The sequence below is a fragment of the Galleria mellonella genome, unplaced genomic scaffold, assembly GCF_026898425.1.
Source record: "Galleria mellonella isolate WM207_F2 unplaced genomic scaffold, CSIRO_AGI_GalMel_v1 utg55, whole genome shotgun sequence".
Taxonomy (NCBI): Eukaryota; Metazoa; Arthropoda; class Insecta; order Lepidoptera; family Pyralidae; genus Galleria; species Galleria mellonella.
In genome coordinates this window covers 1,857,501-1,882,468 of record NW_026442115.1, presented here as the reverse complement: position 1 = coordinate 1,882,468, position 24,968 = coordinate 1,857,501, and the positions used below count along the sequence as shown (strand labels likewise).

General features: G+C 30.6%; 1 protein-coding gene across 1 annotated transcript; it reads left to right on the top strand.

The window, feature by feature from the left end:
• Positions 1-22,270, top strand: LOC113513939 (methanethiol oxidase). The gene is made up of 11 exons (XM_031912710.2): positions 1-159; positions 6,062-6,213; positions 9,645-9,830; positions 14,412-14,571; positions 14,647-14,755; positions 15,368-15,565; positions 16,352-16,449; positions 17,082-17,266; positions 18,108-18,257; positions 19,961-20,079; positions 21,968-22,270. The coding sequence occupies exons 1-11, from the start codon at positions 150-152 to the stop codon at positions 22,017-22,019; spliced, it is 1,419 nt and encodes a 472-aa protein (XP_031768570.2). The 5' UTR covers positions 1-149; the 3' UTR covers positions 22,020-22,270.
• Positions 22,271-24,968: the final 2,698 nt, after the last annotated feature.

Below are 24,968 nucleotides of genomic sequence, written 5' to 3'. Positions count from 1 at the left end.
TTCATTTACGTTGTAGAATCGTAAGAGCGAGATGACGATATACTATCATCAAAAGGAGTTTGTTCGCTCACACATCAGATCATTATTTGTGTTGTGGCTATCTGTGAGACCGGTTGCCGGTTGTTTGTTTACGAAGTCAATCTATCGATATGTCTTGTTGTAAGTAGTATTAAACTTTATTAATTATAAATACTTGGAATGCCGATGATACTGCTTTAAATAGTTGTTTAAATATTTGATGTCAAGAAACTATATTTCAAAGATAATAAGACCATTACATTATTCACTTAATATAAATACTTGCATATATTTACTAGAACTTGACTTTCACTAATGCTAGGAGAGGCGCAACTTTTCATCAACAAATACTTTTATCTTCCTATTAAAACTATTTATATAGCAAGCTTTTATATGTTTATGCAGTCTATTGTAAAATTGTACTCTCTCAAACTGAATAGTTCTTTTCCTTATATATTCCTTATTCTCAATTCAAATCATTTATTACACGGTTAGGTTATTCAATTCCATTTTTATTTCCAGTCCAATACTTATGATATTGTAATTACAAGATGAAATTGAAATTATTATTATGATTTTACGAGATTGTACTACTAATTAAATTCTACATTTTTTTTTTTCAAAGAAACAAAGTTTAATTTTTATAACAAAATATTAACACAGCGCGTTTAGCTATCACATTAGTACGTGAGGCCCCAAATTTATTGTCTATTGAAAATTGTTCATTTTCACTATTTTTTTTTTGTCTTATGGAATGCCGTTTCTCTTATTGCTCAGAGTCACTACTCAGTTTCGCTAGTAGAATAGGTGCTCCATTTTTATGTGGATCTATTTCCTGGTGATTATATCAATTCATAAATATTGGTAATCATCAATATGGACTCGATTATTTTGTAATTCTATGTTACATAATGACAAACAATCTCACGGTTCACCTGATGGAAAGCAATTCATTTTCCAACAGGTCGACAGCGTCAGCGTCAGCGTTTGGACCATTGTGTGTATATCACACAATGGGCACTTATAAACATGTACAGTATCGTGGATAGTAAAATATATAAAAAAATATAGTGAGCAGCCCTAGTTTTGCACGGTTTAATTTTTTAAAACACAGTCCATATTACTAATAAAGTAGCTTTATATAGGTGAAATAATTTTTAAAATTGGTTAAGTAGTAAAATATACATATAATTAAAACATCTATATATGTATCTAGGAGTTCTCACTGCACGTTGTTTATTTGTAACTCAGTGTAATTTTAATAAGTGCTTATTTACTTATTAATTAACTTATTATTTACTAGGGCAGTAACAAACTAATATTATATACAGTATTGATTGACTATATAGATATTGACTGAGTGTATAGATAGATCGTCCTCAATATTTCAGCATTATCGTATTTAAACATAGATAGTAAGTTATTGTTTTGCCTATTGAATTCTTAGAGTTTCACAATGAATTAATACAAAGTCTTAACATTATCGCTGTTTATTTTGTTATGGTAACGTGACTTTAATTTTAATTAAGTTTAAGTAAGCCTTATCAGAGTATTTTAATATAATTGTTTATGTTTTTGAATTGTATTTGATTGACAGTTTGTAGAATTACAATTATTTTTTCATAAACGTGAATACCTACGAGTATAATACTTCCATGGATTTTATACTTTAAACCCCTTATTCAGAAAACCATAATGCTTCTACTAACCTATTTTAACTATGAGAATATTTTGTAATTTTCTTTTAAATTTGCAATTTAACTCAAAAAGAAGGAATAGTTCAATATCAGTGTTGCCAGAATCGATTTTTATTTTTACTATGTACGTATGTACATATGATATTTTCTACAAATTAATACGATTCCCATAACTTTTAACCAATTATAGACTTGTGGTATATTTTATTGAATTTAGAGACTGCGGTATAGATATACGATTAATGACAAACTATTAAAAATATTAGCCATATTTCTTTTATTCACCAAATATTTTTCTATTTCATTACTCAAAGATTTTGCGAATACTAACATTTTTATTCAAAACTACGAAAAAATACACAATCTAATATCGCTGGTTTATAAAACGATTATATTATTGATATTTCTATGAATAAAGAAGTTAGACTTTATGTCGTCGGTAATGCTTTGATACAAGGCAGTTAATATAATCTATAATTATTATACAACAAAGTATTTACATTTATAAAAATAAGTATAGGATAATATCCTTGTAATTCTATTAATTCGACATTTGAAAGTACAAGTAGGTATCTATATAAAGACGTTTATATGTTTCTTACTTAACGCGAACGCCTGAGTGAAGAAATAGTACATACAATAGATTTTATGCTAATCCATATGCATTAGACTGACAAAGACACATGTAAATAGTTCATGACAAATGTGCTCTACTACATAAATATCAGATTGAACGTGACACTGGAATATTATAGGTACTTATTTGTCACTTGTAAGACACCCATCCATCTTTGTCACACGATAATAAAAAGCCAAAAGTTCTTAGTATAAGAAAAAAAAAACTGCAAGACACATGGAGTGAGTTCCCATTCATCATTCGTGCCTCCGAGCTTTAAGTAAGTAATGCTCATCCCGAAGAAGAAAATATATTTAAAGTGACCTCGAAAAATGTTTGGATAAGACAGTGTAACGTGTTTGTCTACGCAGTATTATTATATTATTTATGTTTTAATATTTAACAAGGTACTATTACTGTACTAGCCAGAAATCATAACTTGATCCGCGTGAATTAAGTGAAGTTTTATGTATTAATTTAAGATTGTAGTTAAGGTCCCACTTAGGGGGGAAAGGGACTGTTAGTAATGGAGACTGAGAATCCCATTGCTAGCAATATACCCAACCAGGTCGACCTCCTCGCGGTTTCCCCTGGAAACTATCATGGTTAATTCCTAATGAATTCATCATGATGGGCTAACTGGCCTGTTTTCATTCTCATCTATCACCCTTCACTGGTGCTCTGCCAGCGTATCCCGTTAGCGCAGGCGGAGTTACCATACCATTTTCACCCATCAAAAAAAAAAGTCAGACTACGCTACTGATTGATACACATCAATCAAAAACATTTAACAGTAATTGATTTTTATAAGACTTACATATATCAATATATATTTTGGATCATTTGCCTGTCTATTTGTGTTATCCTTCATACTCCGACTAAGTATAATATTTATATAGAAAGTAATAAAAGTTACCGATTTTAGGTAAAAAAATATTTTACAGTGTATAAAATTTGCTTACGTGTGTTTATATAAACATTTTGTCAAAAATAAAGTCGCTGTTTTTTACAGAACAAAATAATTTACATTTCGTTTTTTTTTTTTGTGTTATGAAATTTATTGAATATAAGTAAATATAATATATACTGTTAACAGATAAACTACATATAAAATAATAACAGTAAAAAAAAAACTGTCAGACACATCAAGCGCGTTGCAATTTATCATTCTTGCCTTGAGGCGTGACTTCAAAGCGTCTCAAACGAGGTCCACAAACGAACCTTAGCAACTTTAATCTCTGTTTAGATAGAACTCCGAGAAAAATCTCTTAAAGGAGTTGTCGGAATATTAATCATGATTCTCGAGTTAACAAGTTTTTCTTTGTGAAGGAAATATTATTGGCTACCAGTTTTTAGCTGAGGCGCCTGTTAATTGAATTAAGTAATGTAATAATATTTCTGTTGATGTTGCAGAATATTGACACTTAACAGATCCGTTTTAATGCTTTAATACAACGAAACTAGTCAGTTATAAATATGTGCAGAAATAGTTTTCACAGGTGTTTTAAGTTATAAAGATGTAAAAATATTTGTTTATAAAGAATATTCATTTTAGTGAGGACTTATATATTTTACCTCTATATATAACTCTATAGAGTTGCCTGACATAATAATATAATTAACTTGTGTTCCACAAGAACCGATTTCAATTGTAACAAAATCAGTTATTTTAATTTAAAACTAAACTACTAAACCGATTTCGGTAAAATTTCTATGGCACCAATCTGTAAGAATTTGCAACCAATTTGCAGGTTTACAACTGACGATCTTATGCGGTAACCAATTAAAAATACAACCAAGTTGAAAACCTCCTTCTTTTTGATGTAGGTTGAAAATTGTATTAAATTTATTCTTCATTATTATATGGGCTCAGGCATCGGTTAAGGATAAAAAATTTAATAATAAAGTTATCGGAGAAAACTTGAATTTATGATTGTGTTATTGTTATAGTAAAGAAAATATAAAAATAAATTTAATAACAGAGCAAATTATAGTATATTGCAATGTCGATATGATGTTTATATATATATATATATATATAAGTCCTTTTATTTCTTTACATAAATTAATATTTTAGAGTAATTTTGAGAGAGAATAATAAATAATAATTAAACCTGAAGTTGTTAGACTTTAAACTCAGGCATGTGAAAACCATTCGAATGTTACCTGCCTTGTACATATCAATGCAAAAGATCTTTTTTTTTAGATATTGCTCATAACAATTATGTCACATACCTACAAATTTATAAATAATTTAAAACGTTCAGATAAGATACCCGTACTCATCGGGTCCAAAATGTACGCTCGTAAACAATTTAAATTTTAATATCTCACCGATAGAAATCTCTCGTGATATTTTGCGCAATCAAGTATGGAAAGTTTTGGGCTGAATGCACATAAACAAACAATACGGGCTATTGATGATATTACCGGGTACAAAGGAGTAATTTATACGCAGACATTACCTGATGTGATTACTAAATTCGAGGGGCAGAATCCCTCGGTGTTTGTTGGCAACCCTCGTTCATGCAAGGGCAAAATAATGTTTTGATGTCTATCGACAATTTATTGGAAGTGACAGTTCGTTTTTTTTCTGCCAAGCAGTTTATTTGAGGAAAAAATTGAGTCCGTTCAACGGGACGGAAGTGAATTAACTACGTAAGACAGTTTAATTTAAAATTGTTTTTGTTGGAATAAGATGTTTATTCTAGATTAAGATCCAGTCTGTGAAAACTAGCTACACCTACCTGCAATATTTACAAATTAATCAATGTAACAATCGCTAGTTAGGAGCTAGCCAGTACGTTTATTTCTATTGAATGCCACAGAGGCGTCAAGATTTTGTTATTAGGTTTTGTTAATGTTAGGACGAGTGTGAACTAGTTACAGCTCAGGTAGCTCGACTAAATACACTAACGTGAGTTCGTACCCATACTTGAAAATTGTTCAACCATGCAATTATTATAACATATTTTTTAATACGATCTGTAATTTGTGTGTAATGATATATAAATTACATATATTATTATTTACAACCATATATAAACTGAAATATATTTTGGACAGAATATGTCCATCTCTTGTTTGAAAGAATACTTACGTACCATTACAGGCCAAAATAAGTAAACATTTGGTCTGAAAATAATAAAGGCGATGAAGGAAAAAAATACAGGATTATATTTGATTTGACACATAGACAGCCAGACTATAAAAGGTTCTTTTAGTGAGATATTAAACAAGTCTGACCTTCATTTTCCGACCTACAAAGCAGTGTATTATAAATTGTTAAATTAAACTTCTAAATAGGTATTTAATAATATTATATTTAGGTAAAATATACTTGTATATGTATAAATTTTAGAAGGAGTTTTTACTGAGATATTTAGTGACTGTGTGTGTAAGAAATAGAGAATATATTGCCTTGGCATTCTGAGCGTCCTATACTAACTTCTATATGTATAATTTTTATACAATACAACAATCTCAAATTTATTATTATATTTCAACCCACATTTCTTTTGAAAAAATGTTTAGTTTCACTAATAAAATTCTTTAAAGATTTTTAATGAGGCCTACCACTATATTCATTAAGAGGGTAGTCTGAAGCATTTGTTTAATATTGCCGTTGTGGTGTTATTGTTCACTAAACGTTTAAATAAATCATGATAAAAGATCATTATCTTTCCATACCAATCGTATACCTATATTAATACAATTTATGTGAACACAGGCAAGGGGCCGGGTTACTCGACGCCTTTGGAAGCGTTCACGAAGGGACCCAGGGAAAAGCTTTTGTACGTGGTTTGCGTTCAACCAGATCAAACCAAACAGGATTACCTAGCTACTGTTGACGTGGACCCGAAATCACCGACTTATTCACAGGTTTGTTTAATTTAAATTTTAAATAATTAGTTTTACTTCACGACTGCGTCAGCACTCGATAATAATGATTTACCAGGAAAAAATAGGCAATGTCTTTATTTATTCCAAATACTACATATATATATATATACATATACATATATATACATATATATATATATATATATATATATATATATATATATATATATATACCCAATTTCACGATAATTAGTGAAGCAATAAAGGGCTTAAGGCTTATTTAACCAACATACAATCACAGCAATATTTCCGTATTTATTATATTAGTAAAGATTCATATAGTGACTGAGGTTACGTAGCAAGAATATAAAGTGCTGCCACTACTTTTTATTTAATTATCCCTTTTAACAATTTTTTTTATTACTTTTAGTTATTTTATTTTAAAAAATAAGTACTCACTCCCTTATTCATAGCATACTATAAGGAATGAAAAAAAATATACAGGCTACTTTTATCCTGACAACTAAACATATTCTGGTCATGCGGAGGAAGTCGCGGGTAAAAGGTAGTAGCAAATAAAGCATATTCCGTCTATATATTTTTTATATTACTTCATAAATAACGAAATTGCAAGCAATTTCTTGTTATACCACCCACATTCCGTATTAGCAAATAAAATTGGTCGTCCAGAGACATCGCATCGAGCGAGTCCCGTAATCCTAAAGGATTCCACCATCCCACTACTAGTCTTATTGTGTACTGTAATGCAATACCTTTCGGGAACTAAATTAACAGGAAGAATGCAATATATTGCTGCTCGGGATTTATAGGGATTTCTGTAGATTGATTTAGAATTTAATGTAAGGTATATTACATTACTGCCTTTATACATATTGGATTATTTCATTTAATTTTTCATTGTTTAATAAAAAGTTAGGTTTGAGTTAGGTGGAGTTCGGAATTAAAATAGTTTCTGTTTGTTAACGTAGAAAATTTCATAACGAGATCGTGAAATGTGAAATATGAATTACAATGTTTTGAACTAATAAATAAAGTAACAAGATACAAGTACGTACGTAATAAAAATATATAGGCATTGAATTCTGAACCTTACCCTTTTTTAAAAAATCCGTATCCGGCCCAAAGGTTTCTATAATGCCCGCTGCGTTTACTTTATTGTGTAAAGAAAGAATAATTTATAGCATCAATCATTTCTGAGTTCTTTTATATGCTACTAGCCGTATTCCGCGACTTTACTTACTTTCACTTTATCATTTGTAAAGATAGATAAAACACTCTATGTTATCCTATACCATACGAGATATAGCTAATCAAAATACGAGTACAAAAATTAAATTTTATATTGGCTTAGATCTGGGTGAAATAGATTTTGACATCCACATGTTAATTCACTAGTTTCTTATAACTTTAACGATAGAGTTTAATTTACATTTAAATTGAAATACTTTTAAATAGTCCTAATATTGAGCACCTGGATAATAGCTTGGTCCTCTTGACTTGATTTAAAGACGAGCTATGAGAATCATTGAGTATCCTAAGCTCACAGGCGGTATCGAGCCTTTAAGTCCAAAGGCGAAACTTTGCCTCACTTTGTGTGTTCTATCGCTTGTATAACGGATTGTGTTTCAAGGAATTGTTTGAAATGATGCCTATAGCCACGTTTTATTATTGCACACCTCGCCGTTAACAGGGAATTCATCCTCACACGTTTGAACCTAAATGGTCAATGTATAGTGCAGTTTCAAAATTATTCTCTCCTGTGAACGCTCAGACTATGGAATAAGCTCCCTGCCGAGGTTTTCCTAGAGACTGCAGTACTACTACTTCCTTCCTCATAAGTTGTCCATTCTTCGAGTTATGTGATTAGCCCATTGCAACTTCAACTTGCTTATCCTTCGGCCTATGTCGTTCACTTTGTTACTCCTGCGGATATTTTAATTTTGGATTCTATCACGCAAAGGAACTCTAAGCACAGCTCGCTGAGTAACTTAAAGCTTTTGCATACGGGCAACCGTGTAAAACCATCTTTCTTTTTTTGTAGCTTTGTAGCTTTCGGTATCACTGGCAACACACTGGTAACAGGGCCGTGCCTGGGTATATGGCCGCCTGCGTGCCAGTCTGTATGGCCGCCCCCAGGATAACATTAAAAAAAACTACTTTAATTTTTAATGTTTATTATTATACACAGGGCATCAAACCGGGAAAAAAATCAGTTTTTGGTTAACCGAAATCGGCCCAGTAAACAACTTGTAACGATTTGGCCGCCTCTTAATTTCGGCCGCCTGCGTGCGGTGCACGCAATGAACGCCCGTCAGGCACGGCCCTGACTGGTAAAGAACTTAGTCTTCAAACTTTAAGCTATTTTGGATGAGAAGATGTGGTAAACAATGCTATAAATACTAATTATTTTCTTAATATTCCTTTAATAATGGAGTTAAAGGATTACTTTTAAACTTAATTTTGTTCTAGATCGTTAATCTAGTCACTTTATCACAATTCCAAATTCCAAGAAAACAATTAAAGTGTTCAATGAACTTTGTGATAATCTAAAGGTCATTTTATTATCGATTGTGCATTGTTATGACAAATAAGTAAAAATAAGAGCATTTAAAATTATATCTATAAATAAATAAAACCAAGTCGGGTTAGTTACATCATTTATAACTCCAGAACGGCTGAACAGATTTTGATGATCTATGATTTGTTGGATTCGTCTTCGTTTCGAATAGCAGAATAACTATAAAAATATCGGAAAAAATTACGTAAAAAAATTACAGAAAAGAATATTTTAGGCTGCTTAGCGGTACGAATTTTGACTGGGTAACTATTTATATAATAAAAATCCCATGTCACGATCTTCGTTCATATATTTATTGATAACAATAGATTTGTTTGTCATTGCCACTGTTCCACACGATTACTTGTAGTTTACCAGTCTACCAGAGGAAGATTTTGTACAAAAGTCGTTTGCTTGGACACCTCTGGCCCATTCGTTTTTCTGCCTTGAAGCAGTTGTGTTTGCATGGCTGTGTTACGATTTGAAGGGTGGGATATGACAGTAAATTTATAGGGTACAGAGAAATAACAGCTGAGTCCTCAGGAATGGCAATGCATGGGTAGTATCATCGGCAAAACAGTATACTCTGTTATGTGCATGGTACTACTCATATCTATAAGCGACGGTTATCACTTTCCATCAGGTGGGCCATTAGCTTGTTTTCCATTCTAAGTTGCATAAAAAAAGTTTCTATACTTTTAGTTACAAACCTTAGTAATATTCTATTCAATTCTAAATCTAAAAGTGAGCACGTACTATGGAGAAAGACGTAAGCTAATTTTTATTCCGGTTAATGAATACGAGTATACGTCAGTGTGTATAAAGTCGAAGATAAATTTAATTTTAAATCATAGGTACTGAATTTGAATAATTCCCTTCTATTTATCACCAGGTTATCTATCGCACTTACACTGGCAACGTGAAAGATGAGCTTCACCACAGCGGATGGAATGTTTGTTCTAGCTGCCATGATAATCCCGATTTGAAGAGGGATTTGCTTATCTTACCTGCACTTGGATCAGCTAATGTGTATGCTATTGATGTCGGCACTGATGCGAGGAAACCTAGATTACATAAGGTAAGAGTATTATTTTAGTAATCATTTTTTATGGTATTAGCAATATAGGGATAGTTGTATGCCGTCTGGCCCCGGTATTGAATAGGTTACCCCTTTTGTTCCTATGGGTGTCGTAAAAGCCGATTAAGAAAACTTAATGGCTGAGAGATAGGCAGCCGCGTCCCTCTTAAAACGTCACCAGTTTAACTGCGGATGTCCACCAAGCGACATTATTACTGGTAAAACCCCCCCTATGTATGAGTTCTATGTCCAGCAGTGGACGGATAATAGCTGAAATGATGATGGTGATGATGATATAGTTGTATACAAAAAAACTAAAATGAAACTAGTTAATAATGAACATATATATAATAAATAGAGACCAAATTACCTTCGTCGAGTAAGGTACACAAAAGGCTGATTTTATTTCTTCTTTGTATGGCCAGACTGATAAAAAAGCTTAGTGGTTAAAAGCGTTTATAACTTTTGGTTACTGAACTTCGGTTACTACAATTTAATAATTTTCAATGATTTTGACTGATCATTTAAAATTAAATTGTGCTATTTAATACGTTAACAATAAAATAATATTCTCATTAAGCAGTTAGTAAAAGTATAGATTTTACTTCTATCTTTTTATTCAGTCCACATTATCTCTCTGCTGGGTATAGTCATCTTTTTGTCAAGCTACTTGTAACAGTACTGTGTTAACCTCATCTATTACTTCCCTGTTATACATACAATTGCATCCGAATTGGGTTGATGATTTATCGATTGTTCTCTCTCCCTGTCTTGATTTTAACTGCAAAAATGCATTTAAAAATTTTTTAAGCAAAATGTGAGGTAAATGCAAAGTTTTGAGTAGTAGATTTATATGCAACGTATTCTATGATTAACATTGTTATTCGCCAGCACTTTTTAAATTAATCAGAATCATTGAAAAATTAACAGATAATTGTTACGTTACCATTTTTCGATAAGTTAAAATATGAACGCTCATTAAATAGGAAACCAAACACCTCGTTTAGGCAATCGGAGATTTATAATTTTATGGAATTTAATATTTGATTCTATATTGATAAAAATAAAATCACACTATATTAAGACTTCTTAGTATATGACAAAATATTTGACTTCAAATTTCGATATCACGTTACAGTTAGACGCAGTGCCATTCTATAAAACTTTTTACTATAGTCATAAAATAGTCGTATAAAACTACAGTTTAGCAGATAACCTCTTTTATTCAACTACCGGTTGAATTATAGTTTGAAGAGCCAAATTGTTTAGGGGTACTTTTTATAGGCACAGCACCGTGCTATTTTAAATATACCTTTTTTTTGGGGTATAGCTGAGAATTTATTTATACTTCTAGCTATTTAATTTTCTATTCTATAAATGCACATATACAAAAGTAGCTGTAAATCATAAATTACGTTAAAACATATAAGATGTGTTTATACTGTTATTAAACTTTCTATGCAGTAACAGAATGGAGATTTAACAATTTAAACTTTTGCTGTGCAAAAACAATTATTTTAGTTGTAATAAAAATAATATAGGATTAACAAAAAACTAAATTTTATCAGAATTGAAATATTGATAAGGAATGGCAAAGATTTTATGTAATAAACACAATAAAGCAAACGAACCGAGATGTTTCTGCTTACTGAAGTTGTTTAACCTTTTAATCGTCCCTGTCTGATTTTCCCGACTAAAATTTTCGTGCCTATACCATCCTTGTGGTATTTATCCGACAGAGGACCTATGATCGTATGATTGCTTTTCTCCATTTATTTGATTATTAAGTTAACATAGTGAATAAAATATACTTAAAGAATAGTTCATAATATTGTAGAGTTACTCGATATAGTCAGAATTATCAAATACTACTATCAAAGACTACTATCAAAGACTACAATAAAAAGTTGTCCATTTGAGTTAAGCATCAACTTCTACAAAGGCAAACAATTCATTCTAACTCAGTATATGTTGTTATATTAATTATTGTATATTATTTTCTAAGAAATGTTAAAAGTATCTGCACGTTATTCATAAAGAGTCAACGTAGAGGTTTTAATATGCATTTCTCGTGATTTAAGTTCCGAACTTGAGCAGAACCACGAACAACACTTGTTTGTGCTGGTAACTCATAAAAACTGAATTTTTATGTCAACAAATCGAGAAAACTTTTTTAATTCCTCGCGTTTTATACTTCACTTATACTTTGCTGAGTTTAATATTGCGAGGGTTGAATTTGCAGCTTATAGATTTAGGTACTAAAGTTGTTTACTGTTGCCGTTGGTTGTGGTCCCGACAAGTAAACAATACTGTTTCTTATTGCGTTTATATGTACTATCAAAACCTTGAAAATAACTGTGATCGTTAAATCCGTGCAATACTTTTACATTATGTAGTTTTATACTGTATTTACGAACTATAAATTTGTTTGCTGTTCTATAAATTTAAGTTGATGATATTTCTAGACATTGACCTTTTGTGACATATAGCTAGTCGTTTATATATTTTAAAGTATATATAATTAAACAGTCATTTTTCAGTTTCCACTTAATGTTAGATTTGGCATCCTTTGTCACTTTATAACTAAGATCATTCTGAATTTTAATAACGAAAATCCTTCTTTATAGTGAGGGTCTAAGTATATATTATATACTATGAGTCATCACCACTTATCTCCAGGAAGTTTTAAAAAGCAATTAAGGGAATAAACAATATTTTATATCAAACTATCTGGCCAATGACCAGTTTGATAATTGTAAACTGTTATTGTTCTTTTATAGTTTGAATGGTTATTAAGGTTAAATAGACACGAAAATTATTTGGATGTTTTAACTCTGAAAATATATTTATTTATTTATTATTAATAAATAAATGAAAACTCTTTATTGAACAATGAAGAGTTTTCATTCATTCATTCATTCTATGAAAATTAACATGTTTGAATTGACAATATTCACACAAACATTTTTAAAGAAAAGTAGTTAGTAATGTTTTTCTTAAAAAGATTGCCAAACAATCCATACAGACAATATTAATGTGCATTACTTTAGTTATTTATGTATCCTATTAAGAGAAGAACACAATAACTATGAGATCCCAAATTGCTTCAGACTCAAAGAAAGACTAACAAAGAGGTTTTATATTACATAGCTCAAAGGCAATTCTTATTACAGCTGTAGAATTGTTATAACCAGCGAACTATTGAATGCCATAACAATTGATCTCTGCTTTACTATAATTATAGTTGAGTGTCACATAGTTGGGAAGTGAATTTCGTGCAAGTACAAAGTTCCATCTCATCTCAACTCTGTCTTCAAACTTAGAACATTCCGACTCGTGGCAGACAGTTCACGAACTCGTTACATTGCCTGTTAGACCTTTGGTTGGCCTTTTTCGCACATTTTCGTGTTAATCTGTGAAAGACTGAACTCTTATCTATCGGGGTTGTTTGTGTTTCGTATTATCTAATAGTTGTTACATTTTTATAAACATGTTTGTTTTTACTATGCCGCTGTAGCGAATAAATGACCTCAGCTACAGTAAAAAATTGTTATTATGTTTATTAACAGAAAGTAGTTTGCATATAAATATTTTTTTTTATAAAAGCAGTTAAATATATCAGTATATTTTAAGGAAGTGTTTATATGTATCTATCAATAAATGATTGAAAGAAACTGAATTTGTGTAAGCATCATTTCAAAATGATTGCACCTATTTGACTAATTACTGTTTTGTCTTATTTGAAATTGTGAGGAGATGATTTGTATGAAAGAAAACGTTTGAGAACTCGTGCAGAAAAGTGTAAAATTTGTTAACAGATTTGTGCTATGCCGAGGCGGGTAGCCAGTATCTAATAAAATGAGAAATATATTGAAACAAAATATTTTATGATATCAATATACAAGCATAATAATATATTGGTAGTAATACGGTTTAATACATTGCTTCACCCAATACAATTATTTATATTTACTTTATATTTTGTATGGATTTTAAATTTATATAAACTAGCAATCCAGCCAGACTTCAAATGGGTAGGTATTAAGATTTTGTTCCACAAAAAACCGACTTCATTTATAACAAAACCAATTATTTCTATTCAAAATTAAACTACTAAACCAATTTTGATAAAATTTTGACGGGACTAATCGCTTTAAGTCGCTTTATAACTATCGGAGTTATGAAAAAAATAAACAAATAGAAAAAAAATCAATCGAATTGAGAACCTTCTTTTTTTTAAGTCGGTTGAAAATATAATTATTCGATAATAATATAACCTCCTATAGATGAAAGAATTTTTAAAATCGTTCTTAAGTTTATCTATTATAATTAATTAGTATCCACAGTACAAACTAGACAGCACAATGTAATATGTTTAGAACTATTATTAATCTTGTCTTCATTATTTGTTGTAAGATTAACGTTGTCTTTAGAAACAATGTATCTAATTCTCAGTGTATTGACAAAACAAATTAAATCCCGCTATTTCTCGCGCTCACTAAGAAATTGCATAAACGAAAGTACATCAACAGACACCCTAGTCTATTTATTGAGTGAAGGCAACGAAAATCTCATTACCAGGTAATCGACGGCACCGAGATGAGGTCATTCAACTGCAGTTTCCCTCACACGACACACTGCCTCGCGACTGGCGAGATCATGATTTCCACGATGGGTGATAAGGAAGAAAACGGAAAGGGGGATTTTGTGCTCATCGATTCCAAGACTTTGAAAGTGACAGGTAAATGAAAGGCACCTTTGATAAGGGGAGAACATTCTTTAAAAAGATTTCGCTTGATTGAAAAATATTTTTAAGGGACATGGACGAAAGGGAATAAGGCAAAGTTCGGATACGATTTTTGGTATCAACCGTACCATGACGTAATGTTTTCCACGGAATGGGGTACACCGAAATATTTTAAGACGTAAGTAGTATTTTTCGTTGTACTTTAATATACTATTCAAATGTATATGAACGTCCAATTAAAAAGAGAGATGTCTTTTTCTAAATTTTGAAAAAGTCTAATAAGAGGACTTTATATTTATACATATCATGTTCAGTAATCATTATAATGTTTATACAACGTAATAGTATGTGTTAATATAATAATATGATTTAATGTAGTATGAGTACATATAAAAAAATATCGGTCTATTTTGTGTTTCAATTCAAGGAAAACCTCGATTAACGTAATGAATTTTTCCTATATGAAAATATTTATAGCTAAATACTTGCAAATTTGTTTTCGTGATTTTGATTATATTTCATGGGAATAAAATTATTGTTCATACTTTTTTAGTAGATTGTTGTGACTGACAAAATCGTCTCTGATCATTTATACTATTTATTACTAATTCATGGAGTTTTAACTGTTAAAAGTTTGTAAAATAAAGATGTATAAATGTAAAAAGAGGTATAAATCTGAATCATTCTAAGCTGTATTTAACAATTAAATGACATAAGCTTGTGATACATTTAAAATTCGAACTCGCAACCTTTTAAAACCATACTGAAATATATTGTTTGTGTTATATAGTGGGTTCCATGAAAACGATGCATACAATGTGGATCGTTATGGAAGATCGATTAACATATTTAAATGGTCGACACATGAGCTGCAACAAGTCATAGATCTAGGCAAGGAGGGCACCGCACCCCTCGAGACCAGATTTCTTCACAATCCTAAAGCGGCAGAAGGATTTGTCGGGTGCGCTCTGGAGGCTAACGTTTACAGGTATGTGATTTGTAAGGATTTACTCGCCAGTCGAAGATATGAACACATGATTGGCCTTTTTTTAAACTAAATACCTATATTCGTGTCGTGATTGCTTGACAACTTATACATAGGGTGAAATAAAAATCGTTTATCTAAAAATCGTTAGCATCGTTTTAGAGTTATTTTCTACTAAAGAAACTGAACGTTAGTTCCAATGAAATATGAGTAGAAAAACCTTATAAAGTTTTGATCTATCCATACTATACTAATTGGATAGTTGAACGCACCTTATATTGTGCGGAGGCTTAATTTGTTTTTTTACAGATTTTAAACTATATTCTTCTAGTTAAAATATTTAGTTTTTCTAATAAAATACTCTCTTAAAAATATAGCAATGAATTATATTTCATCCTGTATATGATTTATACTAAACTACTTTTTTCACCTTTGTTATACCTATAACTAAGATGAAAAATTAGATTAAGAGAAGTAGTAGGTAGTTAACGAATGATTACATAATTTTATAAGTTTTAGGTAAAAAAAATAGCAAAAAATTTAAATGATTACAAATAATTTTTTTGCGAAATCACACAGTAGAAGTAAATAAAGGCATATATATTAGGAAAAATAGTAAAAAATAATAGTTTTCATATATTTTTAATATAGAACAGATTTCTACCGAGTACAGATTCCAGACTCTCACAGGGAGTAATGTTTTAAGAAACAAACCCAGATATTTACGTACTCTAACATATTCCTTGTGAGTGAAAAATAAAAATTCATTTATTATTATTACTTCAATAGATTCTACAAAACCACGGACGGAACATGGAAAGCCGATAAAGTTATCGACATACCGGCAAAAACAGTTTCTAAGGACGGTGTTGAATCCCAGCTTAATGGTAAATATCCTTTGATTAAATTGTAGTAGATTAATAAAATTTTAGGGCTATTATTGCCCAATTTAGTTAAATATGCTTTCAAGTATGCTGTAAACTGTTAAACTTCCTTAATATTTTTTTAAGATACTCGTATATAGAATGATAAACAAGCTGAGGGCTCGCTTGATGGGATGTGGCTGTTGTCATCTATAAACTAAGACGACCCTATGGACAACATATAATATACTGTAATGCCCATGATACTCCTCTTTCGTTACCGTTCTAGAGGACTATGACATTATGTCTCAATATCCTGGAATTTCACTACCATATCCTTTCAATTCGAAAAGTTAGAGTTAAATAAACATTTGTATTTAGAATTCATTCAGATCAGTTTTATGTAGTTAATTTAAATATGTAAAAAGCACATATGTTTTATATAACCTCACTCAGTTCAATTTTCTTTAGTAAATTACGCTTATATTTCAAGATGGTACTGATATTCTTAGAAACATAAATTTTCTATACAGAATTTACTCGTGTTTCACACAGAATACATTTTATAAAGGACACAGCTTTGTGTTCAAGTTAATTTCAATCCTTTGTCCTTGTTCATTTTACAATATGACAGTTCTATTAACTTACTGCTTTAGGTTTGTTATCGGACATTCTAATTTCTCTGGATGATAAATATCTATATTTGTCAAGTTGGTTCCACGGTGATGTCAGACAATATGACATAACTGATACAAGCAATCCTAAATTGACTGGGATAATAAATTTCGGCGGGCTCATTCTACATAACAATCTTAAAGTGATAGAAGATAAAGAGTTCCAGGTAAGAATTTCCAATTTTCCAATGCGGCAATACTTTAAATTAATGTTTCATGACTCAGCACAACTACATTTTTGCCGCGTCAGTCTTTTCATTTGAGTTTGTACCCTATGCTGTTTGTTAAATTACTCGGACGATTTATAGATTTGTTTTGTAAAGGTCGAATTCCAAATGTATATTTCATTGTTAAAGAATGATATATTTAGTAAAAGTAGTTGTGAAAATAATACATCGTTTGGGTGCCGAACGTTTAACATTACGCACCGAGCAGCGATCGATCGGTAATAATTTACTTGAAGATGGTTCGTTTAGACATGAAACACGTGTCGCAAAATGTGCGTGAAGAAAATGGCATTCGGAGATTGATGGTGAGGTTATTGAATTTCTGGAATGGTGGTGGCTAATCTTCGAATGTTGGCAGTCACACACATATTAATGGTAGCGGAATTAAACAAAATAATAACAAATAACTAATGATGTAGATTTCCGCAAGATAACATCTAATTTATTAAAATAATACATCGATTATTTTTAAACTGATTTAAAAGTGGATGAAGTTCTGTACTTGAATGTATTTTATATGTGTATGTTAAGTCATATACCATATATATATATATATATATATATATATATATATATATATATATATATATATATATATACTTCTCGACTTATGCATGTACGCTGCTTCCGGAAACTTGACTTTTCCTTGAGAAAACATGTAATACCTTTTATTCATTGTGGGTTAAATTTTATTCGCAAATTTTATGTAAAAATTATATTTGAAATTGAATATTGATTAAGTTCTTATGAAACAAACAATTATTTTGGAATAATTTCACAGGGTCGTGTTTCACCAGTAAAAATAAACGGCAAATACCTGGAAGGGTCTCCACAAATGCTACAGCTCTCACTTGATGGGAAACGGCTTTATGTGTCGTCATCACTCTTCTCGCCTTGGGATAAACAGTTCTATCCAAAAATGGTTGAAAAGGTTAGAAAGCAATGTCTTAATTTTCTGTTCTTAATTTTCATTCTTAAAATAATCTCATTTTTTAAATAATTGCTCAAGCTGTTTCTTTGTTTACTTCTTCTAAACCAGGTTTTTCTAAAACAGACTATGATACGAGTTTCACATTCATTTACAATTTTTTTTACGAAAGGTTTGCTTAATAAGATATATGTATATCTTAATAAAATTTTATATAATTACATAATACCAGTGCTAATTTATTTAATAAACTACTTTTCTTATATATTACAAAGCTCTTAATTTCAAAATCGTTACATTCAAAGTCAAAATTTCTTAATTATTGAAAATGCAAGTGACTTACTTTATTTCTTATTAATTACTAAAGATAATCGTGAATAATCAATAATACAAAATTATGAGATTAAACTTTAATATGTTTTTCTATTCGAACAATATGTCAAATAATTAAAAATTTACTTAATTGCAAAAGAATTTGTTTGTCATAAAAAAGTCATACATCAGTAAATTAATATGGAAAAATAAATATAATTTGTTTTGTTTTTTTAATGTAATATAATCGTTATTGTAATATTTTTTCCGGAACCAAACAATGTCAACATCAGAAAAGATTTCAATTCAATATTCATTTTTCCTTAGTAAATAAAATATTTCCATTTCAATATTTTTAAAAAATATTGAAGCACTTTGTCAAGACAGTGGCCAATGATCTAGAAAAGACCCGTTCCGTTGCCACGTTTCCGTTTGGTACAGCGTAACACATTACGTCGGTCCATGAATGTGACAGTAGACAAAGTATTTTTCCAGCGCACCCCACACTGGTCCCTGGCAGACCGCAATAAACAGCCCTTATCTCTTATATCAAAGTTTCGACCCTTTATTTATGCATTTTTCCCCTGTAAGCTATAGTTATTCTTCTTAGGTACATTATGCAAGGCTTGTGTCACCTGGGTCTGCTGAATTATTCATAACCTTGATACCCAATGTCTACATCGTAATTTTAAACTAAATTCTGATAAACATTACAATGTTTTTTTCGTATAAAAGTCTCAATATAGTACGTGCAAGAATTACACACGAATCTATTGATTTGATAATAAATCTTGATATAGAAGTGTACGTGACTGTATTGAAGTAAGATCAAAATGCAGACTAGAATGCAGAAGTCTTTAATTTATAAAATGTACATTTAAAAAAATAATAACTAGACAATAAATATAAAAATAAAACACATAAAAAATATAATATTGTAAACATGAAGAAAATATCCCTAAAACCAGTGGCTAAGTTTTAATATATATTATACACTTTTATATAAGTTTAAGATGCTAAGTTATAAGCGAGTGTATTTAGTGTAGATATCAGTTGCTTAAGATAAAAGCTATTACTTTTCAAAATTATTATTTTTATTATTATACAAACATATAGAATTTAAATGCTAACCAAGAAAATTGTAAATAATTAAATTTAAACAACTATTATAATTTTGATGCTATTTTAAGAGCATATTCAATAGATTAACATAATACTTATTTTATATGCCGACTTCGTACAATTGCATACCCATAGGTTTTAATATTCTATCCATGATACATTTTAATTATATTATTATTATAAAATTTGCAACGTTGTCTGTTTGCTAATCACATAACCATTGTACTTTGGTCCTACGTGTTAATATTCCTAATTTTTTTTTTTATAATCAGGGTGGATGGATAGCAAAAATAGATGTAGACACAGAAAAGGGAGGATTGCAACTAGATCCCAATTTCTATGTTGACTTCGGAAAGGAACCTAATGGACCTGCATTGCCGCATGAAATGAGGTAACTATGAATATTATTTACACAACGTTGAATATGTTACAAAAATTCATCTAGTTCCAACAAAACAGTACTTGTACTATGTGTACTAGACAATAAGCTTAATTATATATTTTTTTGTAAATTTATACACATTACATATATAAAAGAATACCAGACTAATATATATAAATATGCTCATGAATATAAATGTTTGTATTGTGTGGGAATTAAACATACAATCCTTGGAAGGTGGGTTTGTTTGATATATTGTTACAATAAATAAAATCGTTATGCCATAAAGGTAATGCATCATATATACGGTACTTGTAAGGCAATGTAATTCCCGAATAATAAGGAATGTAATCATATGCATAATATGAAATATATCTATCATTTTGACTTTAGATTGTAGTCCTTAGGTATCTCCCATAGGTCCCCAAGCGTCGCTAATGTATGAGGAGTGCATACCATGGATATAATGGTGTATTCTCTAATATTTATAATTCTGTATATGTCTTTAGATGTCAATTGCCACTTTCTTCAGTTGATGGCCTTATTTATAATTTTAAGTATCATAAAAAAATATGTACCTAATCTATATTAGAACGTATCGTAAATGTATTTTTTAACGTATTTTATATATTTACGTACTTTAATGCACAGTGAAATTTTATGTACATTTGATGGATTTAACACCGGACGGACCGGTTCTCTACCAGTCAACTATTGAGCAAACCAAGAAATAAGTAGGCGGTGCATTATTGAATCTGTATTATTACGTATATGTATTAGTACACGAAAAATTATTTATTTACGCGGACTTATAAAAGATTTTCATTTTGCATTAAGGGGATGAAAATATAAATATGTATATCTTCGAAATGTAGTCTTATTATCCATGTTTTATTAGTTAAGGGGAGAGTTGGGATCGCATTCCGATGTCCGGAAAAGGGTTGCGTGCCTCCATTTTTCTTCGTCTTTTTCAAAGTGCATAAAATTTTCAAATGTTCGTTATTATTACTGCGAAAGGAAGGGGGAGAAGTAATTTTAACTTTGAAGTCTATTTACTTTTTTTTTTAATTATCTGTAAACATTATTTGTATTGATTTTTTTTTTACTATTAAGGAGTCACGCCTTAATTTCTACAGATAGGACATGTTGATAAGGTCGAAGATAGGAATTACGGAGTTCTTTAAACAGTTTTATAATTTACCGTCGCTTGACACGCTTCTAATTTATTTTTTGACGGCGACTAAATTCCAACTCGCACTTCATAAATTAATTTCGTGTCAAAGAAAGTTTAGAGTAAGTTATTAGGCAATATTATTGGTATTTTTTATAGTAGTTGTAGTAATTTAAAATGTATGGGTACACTGAAGTGCCAATAACATCTATTTTTTTTATACCACTGAGGTAGCAAACGAGCATATGGCCCACCTGATGATAAGTGGTTACCGTAGCCTATGAACACCTGCAATACCTGAGGTATTACGCGTGCGTTGCCGACCCTGAAGAAACCTCTTTACCCCCCTTTTAAAAAAAACCATGCTGTAGTCTCTATTTGTCTGTAGTGCAAACCTCCTTGTCTATTGTTCAGATTTTGAAATGAAAATTATTTAATTGATAAAAAAATAAACAAAAATTTACATTTATCCCAATATTAATCATGTTTATTATTATTAAGTCTTGAAATGCAGGTTTTTATTTTTAATGGTTTAATTACTTACGACGTGTTGCCATAAGAATAATATTATTTTTGTATTGCCCTATATAACTCTTATTTATGACATTTTTAACAAGGGATTTAGTTTTTTTTTCTGTACAAATTATCAGCTTATTGATATTTTACTTCATAACTAATAACATGTTACTGCTAAAATGTAATAATTACATATATTTTTATTCGTAGGTATCCTGGTGGAGACTGCACGTCTGATATCTGGCTGGCCCAAGACGCATAAATATAATATATATGCAGTACAGTGTGCCAATATTTTTATATCCATATTAATAATCAATAATCATAATACGTACAGTCAAATAAATCTAATAAATATGTTATTTTGAGGTTACAGTGCTCTATAACTTAGTGATATTATTAAGTACGATATTATTACTTTTGAAAATTATATAAAGTTAATAAAATATTGTACAAAGTTAAATCGATACACATATTATTAATATATAGAGTCCAAAATATATTAATATGCAATAGAGAAGTTTTATTCATAATAATGTAATAAATCCCCCTATTACAATAATAATAAAAAATAGATTCAAATTAAATCAGATAACTTATTTCGCAAAAATGTAGGTACATAAATTGCATTGGTACATATATATATATATATATATATATATATATATATATATATATATATATATATATATATATATATATATATATATATATATATATATATATATATGTAATATATTGCATATAATTTTAGATATATTTCTGTTTACATTCAATAGAATTATTAATCTCGGTTAAAAAATGTTTAATGTTAATATTTACTTCCAAATAACAAATGTCGATAACAAACTACCTTAAGAAAAGTGGATGAAAATGGAATGGTAACCCCGCCTGCGCTAACGGGATACGCAGGCGGAGCACCAGTGAAGGGTGATCGATGAGAATGAAAACAGGCCAGTTAGCCCATCATGATGAATTCAACAGGAATTAACCATGATAGTTTCCAGGGAGAACCACGAGGAGGTCGACCTGGTTGGGTATATTGCTAGCAATGGGATTTTTAGTCTACATTACTAAAAATCCCTTTCCCCCCAGAGTGATAGGTGATAGGCTAGCTCCCTGCTAAGTTGTATTTTAATAATTATTATACATAGAAAAAACTGTCATATCAGTAATAGACAAAACCTCTGTTCCATCTTGAGCATATTTTTTTTATAATTGTAAACATTCAATTTTATAAACACGATCACCCTATTACAATGAATAGGTGTTTCTATTATAAGATTCACACAAAGAAGTTTACATAAAAGGTATCGAACTACGCTCCTGGGGCCACCAACGAGATAAAACTCCTTATTTATTTTATAGTTCCGCAGTAAAACAGACGTGTGGTGTGCTATCGAAGTTTGTATATTATTGTAGTCGTAACGTTTTCGTAGGAAATTTACACCGTTTCTGTGGCTGATTTGCCTTGATTATAATTTTTTTTACTCATCTGTTGAAAAAAGGAGGATAATGTTTTTTAAATATACCTCTAAAGTAATTTAAACAAATTGAAAGATTATGTTGTAAGATTCATGAATGATATTTCCAGAATAACTATCCGGGGGTGATTAGTGATCGATACTGATGCCGAAAATGCAATCAGTAAAATTTTTGTCTGTCTGTCTGTCTGTATGTTTGTTATAGAAACAAAAACTACTCGACGGATTTTAACGAAACTTGGTACAATCATACTTCATGCTCCTGGGCAGGTTATAGTATACTTTTCATCACGCTATGATCAATAAGAGCAGAGCAGTGAAGGGAAATGTTAAAAATGTCCACTCGTGCAACGCCGGGACGGGCCGCTAGTCTTACATAAAGTGTGCTTTTATTATAAAGTTAAAAGTTATTATACCTACTATATTTATTAATAATAATAATATTTATTTAATTAGACTACATAAGGCCCATTTTGTTAGTTACAAATTGACTTAACCTATGTTAGTAAATGAGCGGTCATAACGCTCTTACATTGATAACCTGTCCCACCCAATATTTTAGGATGGGACAGTCCATTTTATTAGCAATTGTCTTCAGGACACTGTTTGAGCTAACACGCACCCTACCCAACAGCGAAACAATTCCTTTGCGTCGTATTGCGTAAAAATCATCTGTACGCTCCCGTGCAAACATGTGTGACGCACTACAGTGACTAGGTAGCCCCAACAGTGCCCTGAAGGCATTATTGTATTGGACTCGAAGAGCATTGTAAGTTTTTTGACTATAGTTGACCCACAAGCTACTTGTGTAGAACACCTGACAAAAGACTTTATTACCGTGTGGTCCCGGCATATGAGTTGGGTTACCTTATTGTTTTCTGTGGGTATCGTAAGAGGCGACTGATGGAACTTAAAGGTCGAGAGATAGGGAGCAGGGTTCCTCGTAAACCATCATCAAAGGCCTGCGATTACCAAACCGTCTGTCAAGCATGGTAACACTACTAGTAAAACCTATGTTCCTATGCCAAGGCCTATGTTTAACAGTTTACACATAACGGCTGATATGGTGATGATAATGCGTGAATTTACAGGATACAGAGGAATAACACCTGAGTCCTCAGGAATGGCAACGCATGGGAGGTATCATGGGCGAAACAGTATACTCTGTTATGTCCATCGTACTGCTCATGTCTATAGGCGACGGTTACCACTTTCCATCAGGTGGGCCGTCAGCTTGTTTTCCATTCTAAGTTGTATAAAAAAAAGATATATATGGTGTACATATTTGTCTGTGAACTTTCGAAGTGTACAAAATCTGTTTATAATTTTATTCAGTACCAATATCAACAATTTTTACTCTTATGAATATCTAGAAAGATTTTTATTGATGTGATTGATATTGATTTTTGTTGATATTGTAATTATGTTGGAACTTTTTGTTATGTGTTAAATTTCTGGTAAATTTAATACGAAAAATCAATTAGTCAGACCATTTATATATATATATATATATATATATATATATATATATATATATATATAGGACAAGTGGATTACCATTCTACGTTTAACCATCATCATCATTTTCCTACCTTAATCCATTTATTATTTGGTGTCGGCGTTTTTATTTTTATATTTTTCTCTTTCATTTTTTTCTATTTGCAATCATTTCCGTATTCGATCCCATTCTGGATATATCATCTTTCACACAGTCTTTCCATGCCCAT